Source organism: Chamaea fasciata, unplaced genomic scaffold (genome assembly GCF_029207755.1).
Source record: "Chamaea fasciata isolate MVZ Bird 193981 ecotype frontalis unplaced genomic scaffold, bChaFas1.0.hap1 SCAF_2, whole genome shotgun sequence".
In the NCBI taxonomy this organism is placed as follows: domain Eukaryota; kingdom Metazoa; phylum Chordata; class Aves; order Passeriformes; family Sylviidae; genus Chamaea; species Chamaea fasciata.
In genome coordinates, this window is record NW_027094087.1 from 95,429,689 (window position 1) to 95,451,305 (window position 21,617).

Consider the following 21,617-nt stretch of genomic DNA (forward strand, 5'->3'; position numbering starts at 1 on the left):
ATACGTCCTCAAGGCTTCTCCTCCTCACCCTATTTCACAGCTCATTTTTCAGTTAGCTGCTAAATGTGCTGCTCCTCATTATGGGCCTTTGAAGTTCTAAATTTAGCTTTAACCACAAAACACTAATCAAAGAAGGATGCTCACTGTTTTTAACTACAATAGAACTGTGTTCTACAAATGTTTTCCTTTTAAACCAATTTTATACATATTTTCACCCATATCTGGAAACATACAGTCTGAGTGAAGAGCGATATACATTAACACAAATTAGATCCACTAAAACTGCTTTTTTACAGTACTCTAGAATTTTGTATATGAGAAAGTAGCAAACAATCTGGGTTAAAAAACTTACAAGGCCCGGTTTTCATGAGAAACCTTTATTTTGTCTTCTGCTGTAACGATATATATCAGTAATCCCTATTAACATGGTTGCATCTAAAATTTTTTTAGTTGAAATTACAGCTTTTCCTAATTATCTTCATGATGCTTGAAACATAGGGCATTCTCTTATACTAAAAAAAACCATGTCCACAGTAAAGAGGGAGGAGTTAAATCAGTGTACCAGTAAGATCAGTATATCAAGTAAGGTTACTCTATTTTTTTATAGCGACAGATTAAAATCTTCCTAAGAACTCACTTTCATAGACTTGAATATATTTGAGCCTTTTTTATAATAAGGCAACATTCTATTGAGACAATACCTCCATTTTGAAGTAAAGAACACTTAAGAACTGCCAACAGATCACTTCCACCACCTCAGAGCCGTTTCAAACCCTATAAAAAACAACTTCTTTGTTCTAGTTTGACTGATTCAGGTTTGATTCTTCACAGATTATTCTGATTGATGGTTCAAAAATAGTTTTCAAAATATTTGTTCTTGAATAATTACATATTTTGATATTAGTCTTCTGAACTTCAATCCAATTACTTCTGGGGAACTACTCTTTCATAAATCAGACTGACTTTCCCATAGAGAAAAGTCATCTGTTCTAGCTATCCTCCAGAAGGATTTTTCACACAATAACATTTTATCTTTTAAACAAAGATTGTCTTTTTCACACATGGCCAGAAAAGATAGAAGGGCAAGTGGTAGAAATATCATCTTAGAGGAGGGATGTAACAGCACCTTCTGACAGATGCCATGCAAGTGTGACTGGATCAGGTTTTTATAGTACAAGTCGAAATAAATCATCTGGTCAGAAAAAAAAAAAACCTTTTTAAACTCAGAATTAATATGGATACATTGTTAAATGTGTATACTTTCAAATGAAGGCAAATGCTGCAAAAATACCATGGCTTTCAGCTGTCTCATTGAAACTAATAATTTAAATTAAAGAGACTGCTAGAACAAAGTGAGAAAGGGTGCCCTTGGGCTGACCTACCTCACAGAAGCTTTGGCAATGGTTTTTCTTTAGGTCCCAGGACTCTTTGCAGGGCTCCAGGCACTAGAAAGAATCAGGAGGCAGAGAAGTGTCAGAAAGAGAAGGAAATAAACAACCACAAATAACCTTATTTCTTCTCCAGTTTTTCGGTCCACAGGAAGTTAATAATTCACTTCTCCTGGGGATAGAATTGTGTCATTGAGTCACGGTGTCAGAACAAGGTCATGATAAGTCATGGTTAGATTACAAGAAATATTTTCAATTTTTCTTACAGTACAAGGCAATTGATTCACTTGTTCCATTAAGATTATACCATCCTACTTTCCGACTTACTGGATGTAGGTCTTAATACCATTTAACACCATGTTCCTGGATCACAGAGACAATATCAAAAGCACTACTCTAAGCTACGGAAAGTGAAATCTTCTCCTCGCTGACCGGCCTAAAGATTAAACAGGCACATTACCTTCCCAAGCAAGAAACTATTTCATCAAGCTATGGAGTGAACTCAGCAGAGGTAAAAACACTGTTTCTGTATAAACAGATAATGTTCACTGGTCTGTTAGCAAAACCACTTTATTTCAAGTACCATATTACCATTACTTCACCTTCAACCTCTGCTGCAATGGTTATACGGAGAGCTGAGATATAGAGCTAAGCTTCACACAGCATAAAGAAAATCACACTGTTAAGAGCATTTACAACAGCTGAAACATAAATTCAGATTCACATCCAGAGACCTTTTATCTTCCTTTGCTAAAATGTTGGAAAATACCAACATTGTTGGGAGCTACTAATACCTACTTCTGCTGGTAATAGTGGAAAGATACTTATTGCAGCAAAAAGAAAGGCCTTTGACACGCAATGCATTATTTATGTAATTTCCTCTTATGCACAGTATTAGATTGGATCAACATACATTCATGCTATTCAAAATCAAACATGAATACATATAGGCTGCACCTCAGTGATCTGTATCATCAATGTAGTAAAAATAATAGTGTTTTAAAAATTAGGCATTTTTCTGACTAGCAACAAAGCCTAAAACTGTAATAAAACCTTTAATCACAGAGGTTGCATATTTCATGAAAAAAAATACCACTTAAGCCTTTTCATTATATATATTTCAGTTTCTAGCTCTTCAAAATTCACGTGTTCTACACAGATTAATTAGAAGGATACATTAAAAAATGTCACTGAAGGCGGTAAATTCAATTAATCCCAGTGTTGTTTCACCTGTGGTATAGATACTGCCCATTTGAGCTCGATTCCACTGTCATGTCATTTTACAACTCTCCCTTCAATGAATTTAATCCAGAAATCACTGAGGTATAAGTGGTTTAAAGACAAAATGAACAACATTTTGACCAATCTGCGACTTTTCCAGTGATGCCCAAGACTACCACGTTTCTTCAAGGTGTTTTTTCTCTCCAATGGAGGTAAGGCTCTAGCACCTGATGCCTCATCCAGCTGTCTCTGTTCCAAAAGTCACCCAGCACAGCCCAGGCTTTCACTGGGCCCCAGCACCTCCTGCCTCAGGGCAGGCAGAGACAGTGGGCATCTTCAAAGGGAAGACGGACAAAATGAACCAGGGCTGAGCAGAACCCTGCAGTCCAACTGCCCTCAGAATGTGTCAAGGGAAAGACATGATGGAGCCTGTCATAAGGTCTGCACAGGCTCTTACAGACTCTGATTAGGGTACACACCTAAACACTTAAACAACAACAAAAAAAAATCTCCCCACTCCCGCTGTATGAGGAGTCCTCAGAGCACTGGGCTGGCCTGGCACCACAGGCAGCTGCAAAGCTGACCTCCTGCCTTTAGTGGAGCTGTACCACTGTACCATGCTGCGTGAAGAGTAACTGCTAGCAGACAAAAATGCTGCCAGTAGAAGATCTGGAACTGTCTTGCTAAATTAATGGTTATTAACCTTGCACTAGCAAAGATGAGAACACCTCATAAACACAGGTCTGTGCATTTATTCTCTTGGGTAACCTGCTATGAGGTTTCCCTAAAGTGGTAAGCTGGAAACATTGAAAGCTTCGATCCAGGTCTCATCTTTGAGCCCTTGATTTAAAACGTAAATGAGCTGAGATCTCAGATCCCTCTCACTGTCTGGTGATCTGACGCAGGATAAGGAGGAACCTGGGCAAAGCAGCAGCTGCTTTGGGCTCTACTTTATCGAACAGAAAATACCTTGCAGACATAGCCACCTGTCCACAGGAGCTAAGCTGAGGCATGTAGATGGCAGATCTCCAGCAGGCAGCAGGGCACTGACACAGGGAGCATCCCAGCAGTCCACTTGGCAGGTGCCACTGGCCCCTTGGAGCCATCACTCACCCTGCCCTGGCACCATTTGGGCTCTGCACTGCTGAGACAGGATGAGATGTGAAACACAGCACTGAACATTATGGGACAGTGGCACCCATCAGAAAATGATGGGCGTCAATCACACTAGCCTTGATAACTCAAATTCTCCTTGAAAGCTTGTTTCATCAACCCCAGTGCTTAAATCTGGAAATTGGAGCCTTTTTTTCTTCGTCCAGACTCTTGCAGATTTATTATTCAGTACTAAGCAATTGTATCAAAAGCCAAAACAACTGTTAATAGAAAGCACCCCAGTTATTTGTCATCCCTCAAAATTTGGGAGATGGGAGGGTGTGTGTACATATGCACACTCTCATAGGTACAAATCTATGTATAATGTAATGCTACAGACCTGCTGATATTTAGATTGCATAAAATTAGAAACAAGAGCAAAACACAGTTTCACTCAAGGAAAAAGTGTTGCGATTGCTTTAAAATATTTTGGGTCGTGTTCTTTATTTCATCTATTTTAAAAAGTGCATTTAAGGGCCATGTTAGAGAATTCTTTTCTGTTCTAATTTTTAATCTATAAATAACGCACCCAGGAGATTAGCATATGATGCATGCCATTTACATTAGTTAGTAAAGGGGTTTTCAAAATAAGCCTAACACTTTTGCTTAGGAAATGATGCCTTTGACCTGAACAGAAGAGAATTACACCAACACAGCATTTTTCAGAATCTAATGAATTGCAAAACATCATTTAAGTACTGAAATACATATTTATTAAATTACTGTATATTTATTAAAATCTATTTAAATTTAATGGCTGCAAATGACATATTTTTAACTATTTAAACAGAAAAAAAAATTATTTCTGTCAGAGTAGAAGAGATTACCCACAATTTTTTTTGTCTAAAAAGGCTTTTTACTTCATCAGAGTGGAAACCAAGTCAAATGCAATGTCCTGGGTTTTGTAACCGAAAGAATGTTATTCTATTCCACCTGTTGAGGCCGAGTGGGTCAGTGTTACTTATCAGATGGTGGAGTGTTGCTTATCTCCCTTCATTGTTCCACTACCCCTAAGGGGATATCTTCTGCTAACAGACCATTAAAGCTCACCAATGACATGACACATTACATCTTACTACTGTAAGATGCTCCACACAGGAGGAGGAGGCAAACCATCTTCACATAGATAAAAAGGAGCCACAAGTGTCACCAGGTATCCAGTTTTCCACTGCATCTCTGGAGGAAGACCGGACCCATCTCACCATTACTGGATTCTCTTCTTCCACGGGACCATCTCTACTCCAACAGAACCACATCTGCCACTCCAGGAGGGCTTACTTTGGACAGCTTCCAACACCCTGACCAACAGGGCATCAGATTGTATTTCTGACTCTGCCAGGGTTTTCTAGGATTTCTTAGTTGTCTGCTTGCTTATTCTTCTGTACTATAACATTTGTATTTTTATATCCCTAGTAAAGAACTTCTATACCTATTTCCAAAATCTTTTCCTGACAGTCTTCAGTTGCAAATTAAAAAAATTTGGAAAAGGGGGGGGGGGGGGGGCGCTTACATTCCAAGGGAGACTCCAACCTTCCCTGGCAGATACCTGTCTATCTAAACAGAGACATGCAAACTGTTGTAAAAACAATGGTATCTAAGTGCTACAGCTGGAATATAATTACTCTTTCCATTATCATTCACCATTCCCAGTGCTCCCAACAGCAAGGTCAGAAATTAATGGCTTATGTTTACAATATATAGACAATACAAGTGCTTTGTTGTCCTATGAAACTAATAAAATGGAACTTAGAGGGTTGGGAGGAAAAAATAAAAGAAACAAAACACTTTTCATTGTACAATCTCCTACTAACTGGCCATGCATGAGAACGAGTAACTGAAAAATGCATTTCCTCACTATCAGACACTAAGTAGAGAACAGGGTCAGGAATTTACCCAGAATAAAAGAAGAATATCGTATTCATCAGTCCTAGAGTAAATGATTTTGTGATGGGTATGTTTATGATTGTGGCCAATAGAACCACGAGAAAAGTGATTTTGAATCTGGAAATCTCAGCACACTGACAGTAAACACAATGTAAAACAGAAACAGGCAGCAAGAGAGAAATACTATTTTGTTACTTTGGTTTTTTACACATCTTTAATGTTTTAAAGATGTTTTTTAAACATATTTCTGTTTCTCAAAAATCAGACTGTGAGATGTCTGAAGAACAGTAAATGCATGGCTGCACATTTACCTAGTTTAAACCAATGAATAGCATCCTAGCTTGGTGAAAAATATTAGGTCTCTGGCTGCCCCTTTGGGGAATGTACATATTTTTTGTCAATTCATTTTATAAAAGTCTATTTATACATTCATCTCTCCTGTGATTAATCATGTCCTCCTAAACTTTTAGATGGGTATAAGATTAACAGCAAATTACGTGCATTCTGTGTATCAAAATGAAAGAAGTGTTTGGTTCTGAAACTGAAGTTAGACACACTTTATTAAAGATCCCTGTTCTATTTTTTTTTAATCTCCAGTTTAAATCTCTTCCCCAAAACACACAGGTGTGGCTGAATTTTATAAAATTAAAAGCTCAGGTAAACAGGACTACATGCAATGAGAATTTTAAGAGTGAAGAATCCTACATGGGCAGGGAGGTGAATCTCATTTCCCCAGTGGATCATTCGCAATGCTCTCCAAAACCCACGCTGGATAGCTCAACTGATTCAAAGGCTTCACAAGAGCACTGCTCCATGTGAGTGGCTCATGGTTTCACATGGCATTGCACTCACCTTGTGGGCGAGCTTTCCTTGTGACTAAGTGCCAAAGATGAGACATTGCAGCACTGCAGGTATAAGCAATTTCAGGTATTCATACACCCTATCAGGTCAGCCATTCACTGAACACATCTGTCTTGTTTAAAATAAACTATTAGAAGTAAAGCTGACCTAAAAAATCAGTCAATTGCTCAGGCTGAAAAAAATCCATGAACCCAAAGAGAAGGGTTCAACTGCAGAATCAGTAGGTGTCATATTAGCTTGCAGGTTGATATATGCTGTTGAAGAAGCCTCTCAGCATTTTGTGAGATCTATTTCACACCAAGTCAGTCTCTTGCTTCTCCCATTTCCCTCTCCTCCCTCATTAGCAGAATGAATCATCAGAGCACTCATCATCAGCTTTCTAGAACTCAGTGTGACATTTTAGCTCTGTGCTGGTTTAAGCTGGGATAGAGCTAATTTTCTTCACAGTAGCTCATATGGGATATGCTTTGGATTTGTGCTGGAAGCAGTGTTGATAACAGGGGGATGTTTTTGTTACTGCTGAGAAGTGCTTACATGTGCTCACATACAGCATCAAGGCTTTTTCTGCTCCTCACCCCATCCCACCAGTGAGGGCTGGGGGTGCACAAGGAGTTGGGAGGGGACACAGCTGTGACAGATGATCCCAACTGACCCAAGGGATATCTATCCTATGCCATACGGCATGGTGCTGAGCACATAATGATGGGGGAAGAAGGAAGGGCAGGGCATTCAGAGTGATTCAGAGCCTTTGTCCTCCCAAGCCACTGTCATGTGTGATGGAGCCTGGCTTTCCTGAAGATGGCTGAACACCTGCCTGTTCACAGGACGCAGAGAATGAATTCATGGTTTTGCTTTGCCCAGATGCACAACTTTTACTTTACCTATAAAACTCTCTATCTCAAACCACAAGTACTATCACTTTTACTCTTCTGAATCTCTGCCTCCATCTCATCATGGGGGGAAGGAACTGACTGAGAAGCTGTGTGGGGCTTGTGGGGCTGAGTTGTCAGCTCGGTTCAAACCACAACCAACTCCTAAAATTCAGTTATAAAATGTAGACTGGGAGAGGTTTACGTATCTTCAAAACTTTGAAAGTCTAATAGAAACAACTGTGAAACATAATCTTTTTGTGTAAAATAGTAGTTTCATGAGGCTACCTGGAGCTACTCCTCTGTTTACGTTAAAGAGGTTCTCATGAGAATTACACTAGTAATATATTTCCTTTGTAACTGAATAAACAAAAGGGTTAAATGACAGAGAATGGTTCCCTGTCTGTGTTGCCTGTTTTCTCTCCCGTAGGTCAGTGAGCATCACGATTTGGTGAAAAGGAGTGATTTTGTATTCGAGGATGAAGTCTTAATTAAATTAGTTACAGTTGGGGTTATTCAGTGACATTATCATGTACACTGGGAACCCAGCTGATACTGTCTGAAAGTATTGCTAATTGTAGAGCTGGTTTTGAATGAAAGCCAAGTCTCAGGTTTTAAACAGTTAGGGGGTTTTAGATTTCTTGAAATGTGTTTTTTGGTGTTCTCTATCAAGGACATCCTGACATGGATTGTGGTAGGATAGATGATAAGGAACAGGCTGTTAATGTGGAATTTATCATCTGCATCTACTGCTTTAGTCTAACCAATAAATGTTATATATATAAATACATATATATATATATATATATATATATATATATAAAGAAAAAGAAAAATCATTTGTAGCCAACATTTAGACAGTGTAATCTCACGTTTTAGGGCTAATAATGATTGCTTTGTATTTTTTAGAAGTCTACTGCTCAGAACACGGAAACAACAAAATGGCTGGCACAGAAATGAATGGAATGGTGTCTCTGTTGAAGGTGCAGTTATAGCTACCTTTACAATTCTGAATCCTCAGCAATTATAAGGTAAAACAATGATGCACAAACCTCCAGGGTCCTACAGTAGCAATTAGGAACTGATAGGGACAAGGAACAGCAGCAACATGGCCACCATCACATGATATTGTAACACACCACACAGGGGTGCCCCTGCAGGTAGGGATTAATCTGAGATTAACACCCTAAGAGACTTTATTGGTTAATTCACATGGGACCTCATGCAAAGTAGCTTGACATTAAAAGTGCCAAGGGTTAGACTGTAGGACTACAGCATTTTGTCTTGAGTTCTAACATCAAAACATAAGAGGGAGCATAAGCTATTCAGCAGTAACCTTAGTCAAGAGGAATGAGAATTGTATTTCCTGGCAGATTTTGGTATATCCCTCAGGAAAAGAATAATGAAACTGTGTAACAGAGACACAAAACATATCATATATGCAACTGAGATTAATTTTTAATAATTCTTATCTAAGGAGAATGACATATATAACCTGCAGGTGAAATATGGAACTGAAGATATATCACTTACTTTAGATAAGAAATACTTTTTAAAATTAAACTTCTAAACCAGCATTAAAAGGTTTAACTTCTGGTTTCACATCCAAGAAATGTGCTTTAAATAAAGAGGAAATGTTTCTGCAGATGGGACAGTCAGTGTCTCAGCAGTCCACTACAACCTTCACTTCACCAAGCCATGCAGAACATACCTATAGTGTTTTCCAATTACAAAATTCTGAAGGACACAGGAAAAAAAAGTTCAAAATAATACTATCCAAACAAGTAAGAGAAGGAAAATGCACTGACACACTTCTTTGAAGCTCTATTTTGCTACTTTAGCAGAGATATGGTCAAAACCTTGAATATAGCTCTGCTCACTCAGCCTCATACAAAGCTTAGAAACATATCAGGTGAAGTGAACTACAGCAGTTTTAGGTGCAACTGTCTCCTATCTGTTACCAGCACTTTGGGGAGTGGTCTGGTCATTCAAATGGTTATTTCAGACAGAATGGAACACTTCTGAGAAATTCACCTGGGTGCAAAGTTGAGCAGTGTAGTTTTAACTGCTACAGCAAATAGCTGCATTTGGTGTGTGTTTATTTTACTTGGGTGTGGAGGGACTGAAAGCACACACACAGACAGGCATTACCACTCTCCACAGTTATGCAAATTCACTAGTATCAAATTAGGACTCAGAGTGAAGGAAATATTCCGAAGAGCCAATTGTTGGTTATCTAACAAAAACATGAGCTTGAAACATTTATTTTTCTTAACTGCCCAGCTCATTTCAGTACACAACATCAGGGTGCCAGTGGCACAATATTAACTGTTAGCAATTTCAGTTACTGAATACCTTCAATACCCTAAGCAAATAAAAGGAGCCTTATGACCTATAGGATCTGACTAGGCACAGTACCAGTATTTCCTGGAACAGAGATAGGGAAAGGGCTAGTCACAGTGTATCAGTTAAGTCTGTCAGACCTTTAAATATACAAAGTAGCATTACAGGCTCTGTTCCTAAAATTATGGCACCAGAAAGACCAAGATCATTGCCAAGAACTTCAGGTCAAATATTCTGGAAGTCCATGCAGCCTTTGTTGTTAATTCCCAAAATTAAACAGAAAGTAAAAGCTGCCAGAAAAATTGTACATGTATTGAAGGCAAGAATCACTGAAAGTGTTGAAAACGGAACTGTTTTGACATAAAATATTTGGGAAGTAAGTTACTTTAAAAAAAAAAAAAAAAAAAGAGGGGAAGTCATATCATCACACTTCAGCTCAAAGGTAGCAGTTTCAACCATAATCCTTTTAGAATGAAAACAACTTTCAACTCTTGACAGCTTGGTATCTAATCTGTATAGCTCAGTTGTCTGACATGTCAAATTTTGCCAGCAGAAGTGTTTGTTTGAAAGCACAGAATAAACCTAAAACCCTTTTCATGTTTCTATTCTTTGTTACCAAGTCAAAATCATGGCCATCGATGTCAACAGAAAATTGGCTCCCAAACATTAGTTCATTCCTGACCAGTTCTTGTCAAAATTTGTTTATAGGGTTTTGTACCAGCATATGAAACTGGGACACATACTTTCTTCTCTTTTTCTGCCTCATAGCCTAAAGTTTAACAGTCACCAAAGAACAAGTTGAGCTCATGTTTTGCCTGATTTTGAAACATGGAATTGAACTCAAATCTCCTACATTGAGGATGTATCTCCTAAACAAAGAATATGTGCTGGAGTCCTCTCTCCTATTGAAGTTGTTTCCTCTTGTATAAGCAATGAGTTCTTCACTAGAAAAAGCCTTAAATGTCAACCTTTCACCATGAAGGGGTATGCCCTAGAAGCACTTCTGATCCTCCTGGAGTTCTTTTGAAATGCTTATAATAGGTACAAATATATAGGCTCTTTCTCAGTGCCATAGCTGTTCCACCACCAGATCTTTGCTACAGAGATAATACTCTTTTACACTCTCTTCTTTTTTCACACTTTTAATTGATCTACCAACCACTACGGACTTAAAACTGTTCTTCTAATTATCCCCGTTCAAACTTGCCTAAAAGATCATTTCCCTATCCTCGTTACCTTGCTTCTATGTGTTGCACCAAAAGCCAATGAATTTGGGTTTTTTTCAAACCTCTTCCTAGCCCTTATTCTAAATTTCCATATTCTGAGTTTTCACCTGTCAAGATAAAAGGCACAGCATTGGCAAAATGCTATAAAGCAGCAAGTCAAGCCTGAAGCACAAGTGCACACACAAAATATATACTGCGACAAAGTGCATAAATTATTTTAAATCCAACTAAGAGTGATACACTTTAAAAACATTAAGAAGCTCTCTGTAATAGACTCTTTCTGATAGTGGTAATAGCTTTAATTTCTTAGTGCCTTCCTGCTTCTTTCTGCGCTATTTCTTACATACAGACTTCTTTGGCAGTGTAGCTACTGTATTAATGAAAAATGAAATAAGCTCCCTGAATTAAACAATATTAGCACTTTCGCTTCTGTGTTCAAACTTTCTTCAGGCTGGAGTCCTGCAGTGCAAATTACCAAAAAAACTGATTTTTCATGTTTGCATCTGTTCCACCAATCTGTCACAAATTACTCAACCTTTTCCTTTCTGCTTTTAAAGGTTTTTTAACTAATCTCCAAGATTGCATCTGGAACTTAGACAGTAAGCAATATAGTAAGAAAATTCCCACCCACATGTCCCTACTGTTTCCAGGCCACTGTTCCCTGCCACCACTTCCATGCAGATGGAACAAAAATAACAGTAATACTTACTGCTAACAACACAAGGCTGCAAAATGTAACAGCTTTTCCCTTCCAAATATTAGAATTGTGGATGGACTTCCACCAGTTTTTTCCAGCAGCAGTGATAGTGCTCAGCTCACTACTGTTGTGTAGGATAACTGTGGTTCCAGTTGATGACCTTACAGGTCTATTCCAACATAAATGATTCTGTAATTCTATAAAAAAGAAGCCCATCTTATGTACTAAAATGTTTCTCTAATAAACCGCCTTTTCATTTTCTAATAGTTGACCATTTGCTTTACTGATTACATAATACTTTTAAAGTAAAAGTGAGCATAAATATTTTGACATTTTATATATGTAAAGAATTTCCATTGAGAAAACATCATTCTTTTAATTTTAAACAGACAAGGGAAAGCCTCTTCAAGCTGGCACTTTCCCCTTCCAATCTGTTACAAGGCAGCTTCAGGAAACCACACACAGTCTTGTTATAAACACCATCTTGCTGTGCAACTTAAAGTGTCTGTCAAAGCAGCGCTGTTCCCTCCAAGCAAAGTCAAATTTTTTGTTGCTGTTTTATAAATGAGTTAAACTAGTGAACTCTTCTGATAACAGATGACTCGCCTTATACATCACCCTGCAAATTCACACATACATTTCTGAATGAGAGAGCCGCAACTAAATGTTCTTTTTGCTTGTATCCACCACAGTTCTATGGTTTTATAGACCACCGAACAATCAGAGACGACAAAAAGAAAAAACGGAGGCCCTCTTTGTCTAAATCGTTACTTTGTTTCTCTCCCCTGGCTTTCCATTTCCCTCCCAGCACTACCACCACCATCAGAAACGACATATTCCGCATTACTAAACAGCAAGAGCCATAGGGCTTTTCACTTCTAATTTCACGCCACAATAAAATGCAGTGGTTGTTTCACTGGGGGACCTGAAAAGCCTTCCTTTGTGAGGCTGCTCTGACAGTCAGGTTAAGCATCACACGCTGGCAGCGGGCATCTGTGCGTGCCTCTTCACGCAATTATGGCAAAAGGGGGAGGAAAAGGAACAGAAAAATAAAATAGGAGGTTGTCTTGAGAAAAAAAAATATTAATCTCCTACTCTGAAGCGTGCGATTTACATTCTGTTGCCTGGCTTAAATAGTTCTAAATATAGAGCAATCATTCTAGTAATAGTAACTCTAGAAAGTTTTCGTTGTACTCAGAAGTTATGCTTGTTGCTTTAATGGAAAATCTATTAACCTAGAGTAGACTGATGATACAAATATCTGAAAGGAAGGAAAAAAAATCTAAGGACAATAAATTAGGATATTTTCCCAATTTCAGAGTAAACCAGTGAAGATGATCAGCCATAACAAATATGGTGCTCCTGCAAGTACTTTTAGAATTGCATTCTCTTTATGTAATAGAAATATTGGTTAATTCTATAAAAGTAGAAGCTATAATTCCATTAATACCAAGTAGAACAGGAAGAAAAAGGCAAAAAGTTACAGGAAATTCTGTAAAGTTTTCAACATTTATCTTGGCTTTTTCAGATATATTCCCACTATACACTGAATGTTTTTGCGTCCCATATTTAGAAACCCTATTGTATTCATTGAATCTTTTGTGAAGAGACAGTGTGAATCCTCTCACAATAATCTCTTCATGTATCTTAACACAGTCTAATGAAACGTTAAATTACTAAAATCCTTTTAGTTTACATGATAATTCATAAACACTGGTTGGAAACACTTTAAAGTTTAGATAGTTTCACATATTAGTGGAGGAAAAAAATTAAACAAAGTAACCTAAAATAGCTATTTGTTTCAAATTATTTTCAAGTAATTTAAAAAATGCCTTCCCTCCTCTTATTTTTCAATGCATGCTACACATGAGCAAGGAAGACTACTACTAAAGCATCCATACTAAATTTCTTTATCTCTAATTGTTATGGATTTTTAGGTTATGGTTATGTGATGAGCATAAGGAAATCTAAACCCATAATGCCAGCAAAACAGGGGTAGTCCTGAACTGGGACAAGCTCCTGCTAGCCTACTCCTTTCAATGGTGCTAGAAGAGGCATTCTAGATGAAAAATGGACCAGTTTTTAGGTAAGCAAACTTTTGCATTCAGCTCACACAGTAGTCTCATAAGAATCAGATGTCTAGGTTAGGGACTTGGGCAAAAAGGAAAGAGAGAGGAGTCTGTAAACACCTCATTAATTGAGAGCCTGAACTTACAACAGCTTAAGCCAGCCATAAAACCACAGTCTAAAAACCAACCAATATCTGATTTTTCCTCCAAGGCTGAGTAATGAAGGTTAAAATTATGGTGCTGAGAGGTAAGCAGGACAAACTGCCAGTTGAGTTAATAAATAAATAGTTCCGATTAAACTGTCATAGAACATAAACTGTTAAATCAAGCTTCAGCCTTGTACTGGAAGAATCAAGCTGGATACATTTTCCCTGTCAATAGTCTGGGACAGACTACTGGGCATTCCTACTTCCATTTCTACTTCCAAGGCAGAAGGGAAGACACTTTGGCTGTCCAGACTGTCACAGACTGCACCAGAGGAGCACACTCTGCTTTCAGTGCACGTGAATGTTATGGTCCACCTCTGCAGCTCCAACAGGCATCACTACACTTCATCATTCTACAAATGCACATTGATAATTGGGTAAGCAAAATTCTTCCAAAGCTTATCTTAAATTTTAAATTTAGCTGACACATATCACACATCATTCCTAGAAGTACCCTAGAATTGGGACTCAAAACACGTTTTATTTTTTTAACTTTAACTTGTAAACTGTGTGTTTTAATTAATTATTCACCAATCTCAAATGTTATTCAAACACACTGATATTTTCCTGTCATGAACTGCAATACCTAAAGGCAAAGACTGAGAGTAATACACTTCCAGACATCCTAAAGTGGACCACCATAGTGTACAGATGTAAAGATGATGAAATGATCTTTAACACTTGAATTTGATGATCTTTCCAAACTAAATGATTCTACGACTCTTTGAAATGGAATATAATTGTGATAAAGGTGGTGCTGTAGCACAGCAAAAAAATGTTAAGTGGGCATTTGGGATATGTAATGCTTCACCTAGTTTACCACCATTCATCTTAACAGGACTTTTGAGCAAGTTCTCAAAGGAATCACAGAGTAAGATTATGGAAGCAAGCTGGCATTAAGCTCCCAGACAACAACTGTCTTGAAGCCAGCACATTGCATAGCACTGATGACAGATGAAATGGATAGCTTGCCTTTTTATGCAAATATATGCAAGGAAAGGCACACTAGTTAATGAACTACAGCCAAAGGATCTGAACCAGAAGTCATAATTCCAGATTAAATCAGCACAGATTGCAGGTGGCCACCAATCTCAGGAACTGACTCCCTCTGATTGCTCAGAGGCATCCTAAATCTCAGGGTAAGGCATGTGGAGATAAGGGTACCAGAATGCTCAATGTTGTAAAGAAAGCATGTAGCTGTGAGCTGGTCTACAGTTACTGTCATTGCAAACTGCGAAACTTGACAGTACTGAAAAATCTTTACTTGAGAGCTCTGGAGTTGCAGCAGCTCTAACTGGACAATATTTTTTACCACACATCTCAATAAAAACAGGGTTAGGTTGGGCAGGAGTGATAAGATGGCAGGTTGGAGGACTGCCTGCAACTGGAAGAAGGAAAACAATGACAACAATGGATGAGGGAAATAGAAAAGGGGGTGGGAAGGCAAAAAAACTATTTCTGTGTGAAGTCATCTGTAAGGACTGCAGTACATCCTTGAGGGTAAATTAATGTGTAAGCAAATACTGCAGCTTTTCACTCAGTCAGGATACTACCATTTTTTTTTTAAATTTTCTAAATGCTTTATTATCTCTATAGCTCTTTTAATGAAATCTTCTAGGGATTTTCTTTTATTAGTTAAATTCTCCTTTTGAAATCAAATATCAGGAAAGAAAGTACCAAGGACCATTGCCCATTAACATATACCCATATCCAATATAATGGCAACTAGCTTCCAGCTGCTACTCCTGAAAGCCAAACACTTTTTATTAGGCATCTCACACCTACCAGCCCCACACGGATGCCTCCACAACGCTAAAGAAGCTGGAACCAGGTGTTCACATGTAAAAAACAATATGGCCCTTCAGCAAGATTCAGTCTGAGATATCTAAGCTGCATGAGACAGGGAGACAGAGACTGAACTTGTTATTAGCTGATGGACTTCTCATCAATACAGTCAATGGCACATGAAGAACCGGTGGATGACATCCAGGTGTTTCCTACAGGGCAGGGTAATTATCAATCTGGAGGTTACTAACTTGATCCCTCTTGACAACAGTCTGGATATCTCCATCACATAACAACTGTACAGAATTCAAAATTCAGGTGTCTGAATCTCAAATCCTACCAGTGGTCAAAGTACTGTTAATTTGATTGGCATGGTGGAATTATAGTGTTGAGTAACCACTTCTTACCTAGCAACTTTAATATTCCAGATTATTCCTGAAAACAGAATACTTCTGTAACAACTATTTCAGGCAGACATTAATAATTTTGTAGCTGTATTCTGTTTCTTAAATATAAGAACACAGAAAAGTAGATAAAAAACTTCTCAGGAAGAGACTTCTCTACAAGACATAAAATTCAATCTGTTTCACCACCAGTCACGTGATTTTACACGCTACATGATTTTACTCATATTTATACCCTCAACCCAATTTGAATTTATAGAATTTTATATTTCCATAACATTTCAAATATGCTTAGGTCTACATATGGAACCATCAAGACACTAGTTTTTGCTTATTCAAGCAATTGTCCTTGTCTTTTTATTTTTTCCACAGTACTTCTTTGGGCAAATTGCTAAAGGTTCATATATAAGCACTTTAGGGTAATCATCCTATATTTGCCTAAATAAATGCATCAATTTAATGTTTAAATTAAAAATCTCTATTTTCACCAACCTCCACAAGGCAGTTAGATAAAAGTTTCCTACCACCATGAAAAGTTGTTACTGCCTAGAGACAAAACTACTAGTACACTGAAAATGTTTATAGAATTACTTGTAACATAAAAAAGATATTGTCTTTATTGTAAATGCCAATTTTTACAATTAAAATCAGGAAAAAACTACCTTTTTTAGGGAACAGCTCAAAAAGTTTTCATTAGAGGTTTTAGATACATGAGAATGAAGAATATTTCAGGATTTGACAATTAAAACATCTGAATAATGCCTGACTGAAGAAATATAATCCCTCTGTTCTGCATTTTACAATTGCCTAATGGAACACTATAAAAGTTTGCATGCATCTGACAAATGTGCTCTTCAAGTGTCCTAAAATTGCCTATGCATTTATATTAAAACAACATCAGTATCAGAGACCTAATTTTGTGCTTCAATTAAAATATGCAATCTTCATTAAAATTAGTAGAAGCCACCTAGGCAATCAAGGAGACAGATTTTGGCTCAAAGTATCTTAACTAATGTATTTGGCACAAATTCTGAAAAAACATTTAGGCCAAGCCACTTACATAAACAATCTTTCTAGTCATATTCTTACAAAAGGCAAAAGCAGTAACAGCTGTCACAGCTCATTGTCCAAATACATCTGTCTCTTTTTAATTTTAACCTCTTAGACTAATCTATATCTGAATTTTTAAGACACTCACTTCAAATAATGTCTTTTTTTAGTTTTCTTCTATGAATATAATTTTCCTCCAGATATGAAAAAGTAGCTTAAAGATTCCATTCTTCTAAATTGTGACCATTACAGTAGATTTACTTACTTCTTTCATGCATTTTCTTGCTCAGTGTAACTACTGCAGTCCTTTCCAGGCCTGAAGATGACCAACAAAGACGAACAAACCGATCAAGACATTTTCAACATAAGAGCTTTTTCAGCAAGGGAGCATCACTGTAGGCAAAGATGTACTTCATCTGTGTTAGAAAATCTAAACTTCTTGAGTATATCTCATGCTTTATTTTGGTTACAAAGACACATGATACATACAAAGTCATTCAAATCTGAGTGAATCTTACAATACCATAAAATGTGCTCTTAAAGACAGAGCCTATTACAGTTAAGTTGAAGCAGTCTGTGCCAGTAAAAGCTCTTTTATGCCATTGTAATAACATCCCTGTAAGTATTTTGATAGAAGAGTATTCAAAAGCTCTGTACTGCCAAAGGAGCTGCTGATAAAATTTTGTATTTCTCTCCTCTCCTGGACCTGACAACAATATGACAAAGGTACGGTGTTAAGGCCATTAAAGTGTTTTTTTAAGTAAAAGAATACTTCTAGCCAAAAACCATTACAGCTCAGTTCTTAAAAAATGTCACCATATCCCTTCAGGCACAAATCCAATCGAAGAAGTTGAAGAGAAAAAACATACCAGCCTCATCTGTAATGCATTTTAAGCTAATTTATTAGCACTAACTGTTCTCAAGTAACTGATTTGCACTGCAAATACTATAAGCGAAGGGTTTCTTTTAAGAGCTTTACTTTATTTCCTTCATGGATAATTTTGGCACATTTTGCTCTTTCCCACTGTAATAGTAGAACTAAATTTCATTTACTCTGCAAACTTCCATGTAATATCTCAGAAGAAAAAAATACTCTAAAGTTTGTTATGTGCCATACTAATAACTCAAACTGCTCCAGTTATTCCCAAGAAGGACAATCAATCATTACATTTCCTATATGAGTGTCCAAAAGCTATTTCCCCCATGACAGAATTTTACTGTTTTTTTTCTAAATGCAACTACCTTACAGCGAGTTTTCTTTAAAAATAATAAGCAGAAATGTAGCTTTAAAAGGATCACTTTGACTAATAGAATACATGGAATAGAAGATAGGGACATTTCATGCTTGAAAGTGTCTTCAAAAACATAGGAAAGCAGAAGCAGACTAAACAGTGGCATTTACTTTCCAGGTCTGCACAAGGAACACATCATCAGTCCAGAATACTTACCATCCTCCCCTATATATAAATATGGTTGAGAATGTGTATATGCTAAAGCTTTTCAGTGTTTTCTGTTTAGTTCCACACACACCACCACCACAATCATCACCACCACCCCCTCCAAATTATGCTAATGCCTTACAAAAGCTTTATTCAGCTTTATGCAGATCGCGCACAGTACAAGACCAGCAGTGGGCTTTACCTTCCAGAGTCTTGTTTCTTGCACAGCCATTCCAACCAAGTGCAAATCATGTGATACGAAAACAGAACAATAGTGTTTTCCAACTCATTTAATCAAGTTTGGGAATGAGAGATGGTGTCTTTACAAAGCAACCAGCGAAGGTTAAGTGAGAGGCATACACAAAAGTATTAGTCAAGATGAAGTCCAGAAATGGCATTCTCACCCCCAGTTGTTAAGTACTGCAAGGGAGACTCCAGTCCCATTGTCCTTTATAAGGAGAGTGAGCAAGCAGTTGGCAGAGACGAGCAGGTGTGGCTCCAAGAACAGCATGAACCAAAACAGCAGTGGGCACCAGCTCTGCTTCTGTCCTCCCGCTCTGTCTGGGCTGCCCATTGTGTTTGCTCTTTAGTACTTCAGTTTAAAAGGTAAACACGCTTTCAGGCTGGCAGTGCTGACAAGCCTCCAAGGTGTGAGCTGACCACCTTGCCCACTGCCAACTCAACATAAAGCACTGGGATGGGTCCAGGAGCTGAGGAAAGGGAAGACTTTCCTTTCACACATCAACTGATACAGAAATCAGCCTTATGGACAGCCAACCCCGAAACAAATCGTGTCTTGAAAATTTGCTTTTTTTCTCATTATTTTACTAAAGTGAAAAATAATTTGGGATTTCAAAGTGACCACTAAATAAATAAAGTATTAAGCACTAGTGCTTTTTTCTTCTGTATTTAGAAGATGTAAACGGCTGCCATAACCCTGAAAGGAGTACTGCATTCTAAAATAATAAAGCATGATTTGCCATATTTTTGCTCAAGTTCTCAAATACAGACACATAAATTTGAGCAATCTGAGAGTTAGAAAATGTACTCAAAAAGAAGACTCTAATGTCACCATGCTGCGTATAACTGGTCCAATAAACAAATTTTCACACAGAAATTAACATCTGTTCATTAAATCATTTTTATACTGTTTAAGTTGCTACTATTTCAGGCAAAAAGCCTTTACACTTTAAGGTTGGACAATAGCGTTTGCAATAATATATAGCATATATCTCAGTTTCTTATTTTATTTTAAACCGACACACATATTAAGGAGCAAAGTCAAGCTTCTTATTACATGTCCCCTCTGAAAGCAAGAAGTTATGGGAATTGGAGAATTTACCAGGTTACACTTCTGGCCTCGATGGTCTGCAGCAAGAATTTCCAAATCCCAGTCAAGCTGTGAACTGTCCTTGCCTTTTACCACTCTACAATATCTCATCCTCCATGCCAACTACACACTCTTTGCTCTGCCTCTTTACCAAGAGTTTGTGGTATATGCAACAGTTTTCAGAAATTGTCTTTTAAAAAAGCTCAGGAGTTTCTCAAGTGCTCCTCAGCAACATGAAGAAGCCAGGCAAAAGGAGAGATAAAAGTATCTCTTTCCAAAAGCTGGTATTTCGGTAGATGGCAAAAATACAAATGAACAGATATTTATCAAACCCTGCAAAGCTTAAAATGGAAGAAATGAAGATATACTACTGTCCAAATGAAAAACAATCAGAGGAAGGGCAAGGAATCGTATTCTGAAAACTCTATCATGAGAAATAAGATTTTAAAACTGAAAAAAAATAATCTTAAGTAGCCAATTAGGCTTAGAATCAAAGTCAACTGACATCAATGATATCTGCATTTACTTCAGCAGGCTTTCAATACTGCTCTAATTGCTTTAATTGAGTCTTGAAAGATAACTCCTGACCATACCATAACACATTATGATAACAGATAGTTGAAAACTGAGACTCTTAATCACAAAAGCTCTTTTCTCCCCATTTTTTACCATCTCTGTTGTTTGAATGAATTTTTTGCAAATATTTATCCAAGTTTGCATTTTTTCATCAGCATCTTCTAAAGTTTTACATTGACTGTCTTTATGCATTTGTTTACTCGAGGTGTGAAACAGCTTGCCGTATAAAGAAAAGTTGCAATTCTGTCCTACCATTTCTTTCCACTGCAATTAGTTTTACATTTCTTAGTGAAGAATTAGTAGATCATTTTTTCCACAGAGCACATTTTCAGCATAATGTCAAAAAATGAAACTTTAAAACTTTTATGCTAAAGTTCAGCAATTTTATAGCAATAAAAATTGCATGCCAGTGTTTATATTTTTATTGTAAAAATGTTCATAAAGTGGTGAGTTATTAATCTCATATCCTCATAGTTATTGTATAGCTCCTTCAACCAGTACCTAAATTATTGCACTGGATTTAACAGCGAACTTTATCCGCTGAAGCTTCTTAACAATACAGAATACATAAACTTCTACAACAACTTTGCAACTGTACCTGTTTCTAGACCTTTTTACCAGTTTCAAAAATATTGTATTTAATTACTAACATTGTCTGTTAAACTTGATAGTAACTTCATTAGCATAACTTCTAGGTGTTACATTCATGCATTTATAATAAAGAACTGTTCACAGAAAATGGGTCTAGCTCAAACTACAGTTCTTAATTGCTTAAGTAGATCCAAATTAGCATTCACAGGCTGCATTTCCCTAACAACAGGCTTTCAAGCTGAAAATAATTTGTAATTCAAAAAGGATTTTAGTCAATAGATTCTGAGCATACAAAACATGTTTGGCACTTAAAAATTCCAAGACCTGTTGAAAACTTAACTTATGAGTTTAGATTTTCTTGTTTCCTGTTACTTTTCTCTGAAATACTATAAAATGGTTGTATGACTCGATAAAAGTTGGAATTATTCCCACACATTCAATTTAGACTGGTTTATTGACAATATGTGATGAAATCCTATTCTATATTTACAACAGTTCCTTACTTTGACTCCAAATGATGTAACGT

General features: G+C 37.2%; 1 protein-coding gene across 1 annotated transcript in view; it reads right to left on the reverse strand.

Annotated features, from left to right (window-relative positions):
• ANOS1 (anosmin 1) overlaps positions 1 to 21,617 on the reverse strand; it is a 136,346-nt gene that overhangs the window by 61,791 nt on the left and 52,938 nt on the right. The window contains exon 3 of the mRNA XM_066176795.1: positions 1,383 to 1,445. Within this exon, the coding sequence (XP_066032892.1) occupies positions 1,383 to 1,445 (63 nt within the window). The remainder of the gene's footprint in view (positions 1 to 1,382; positions 1,446 to 21,617) is intronic.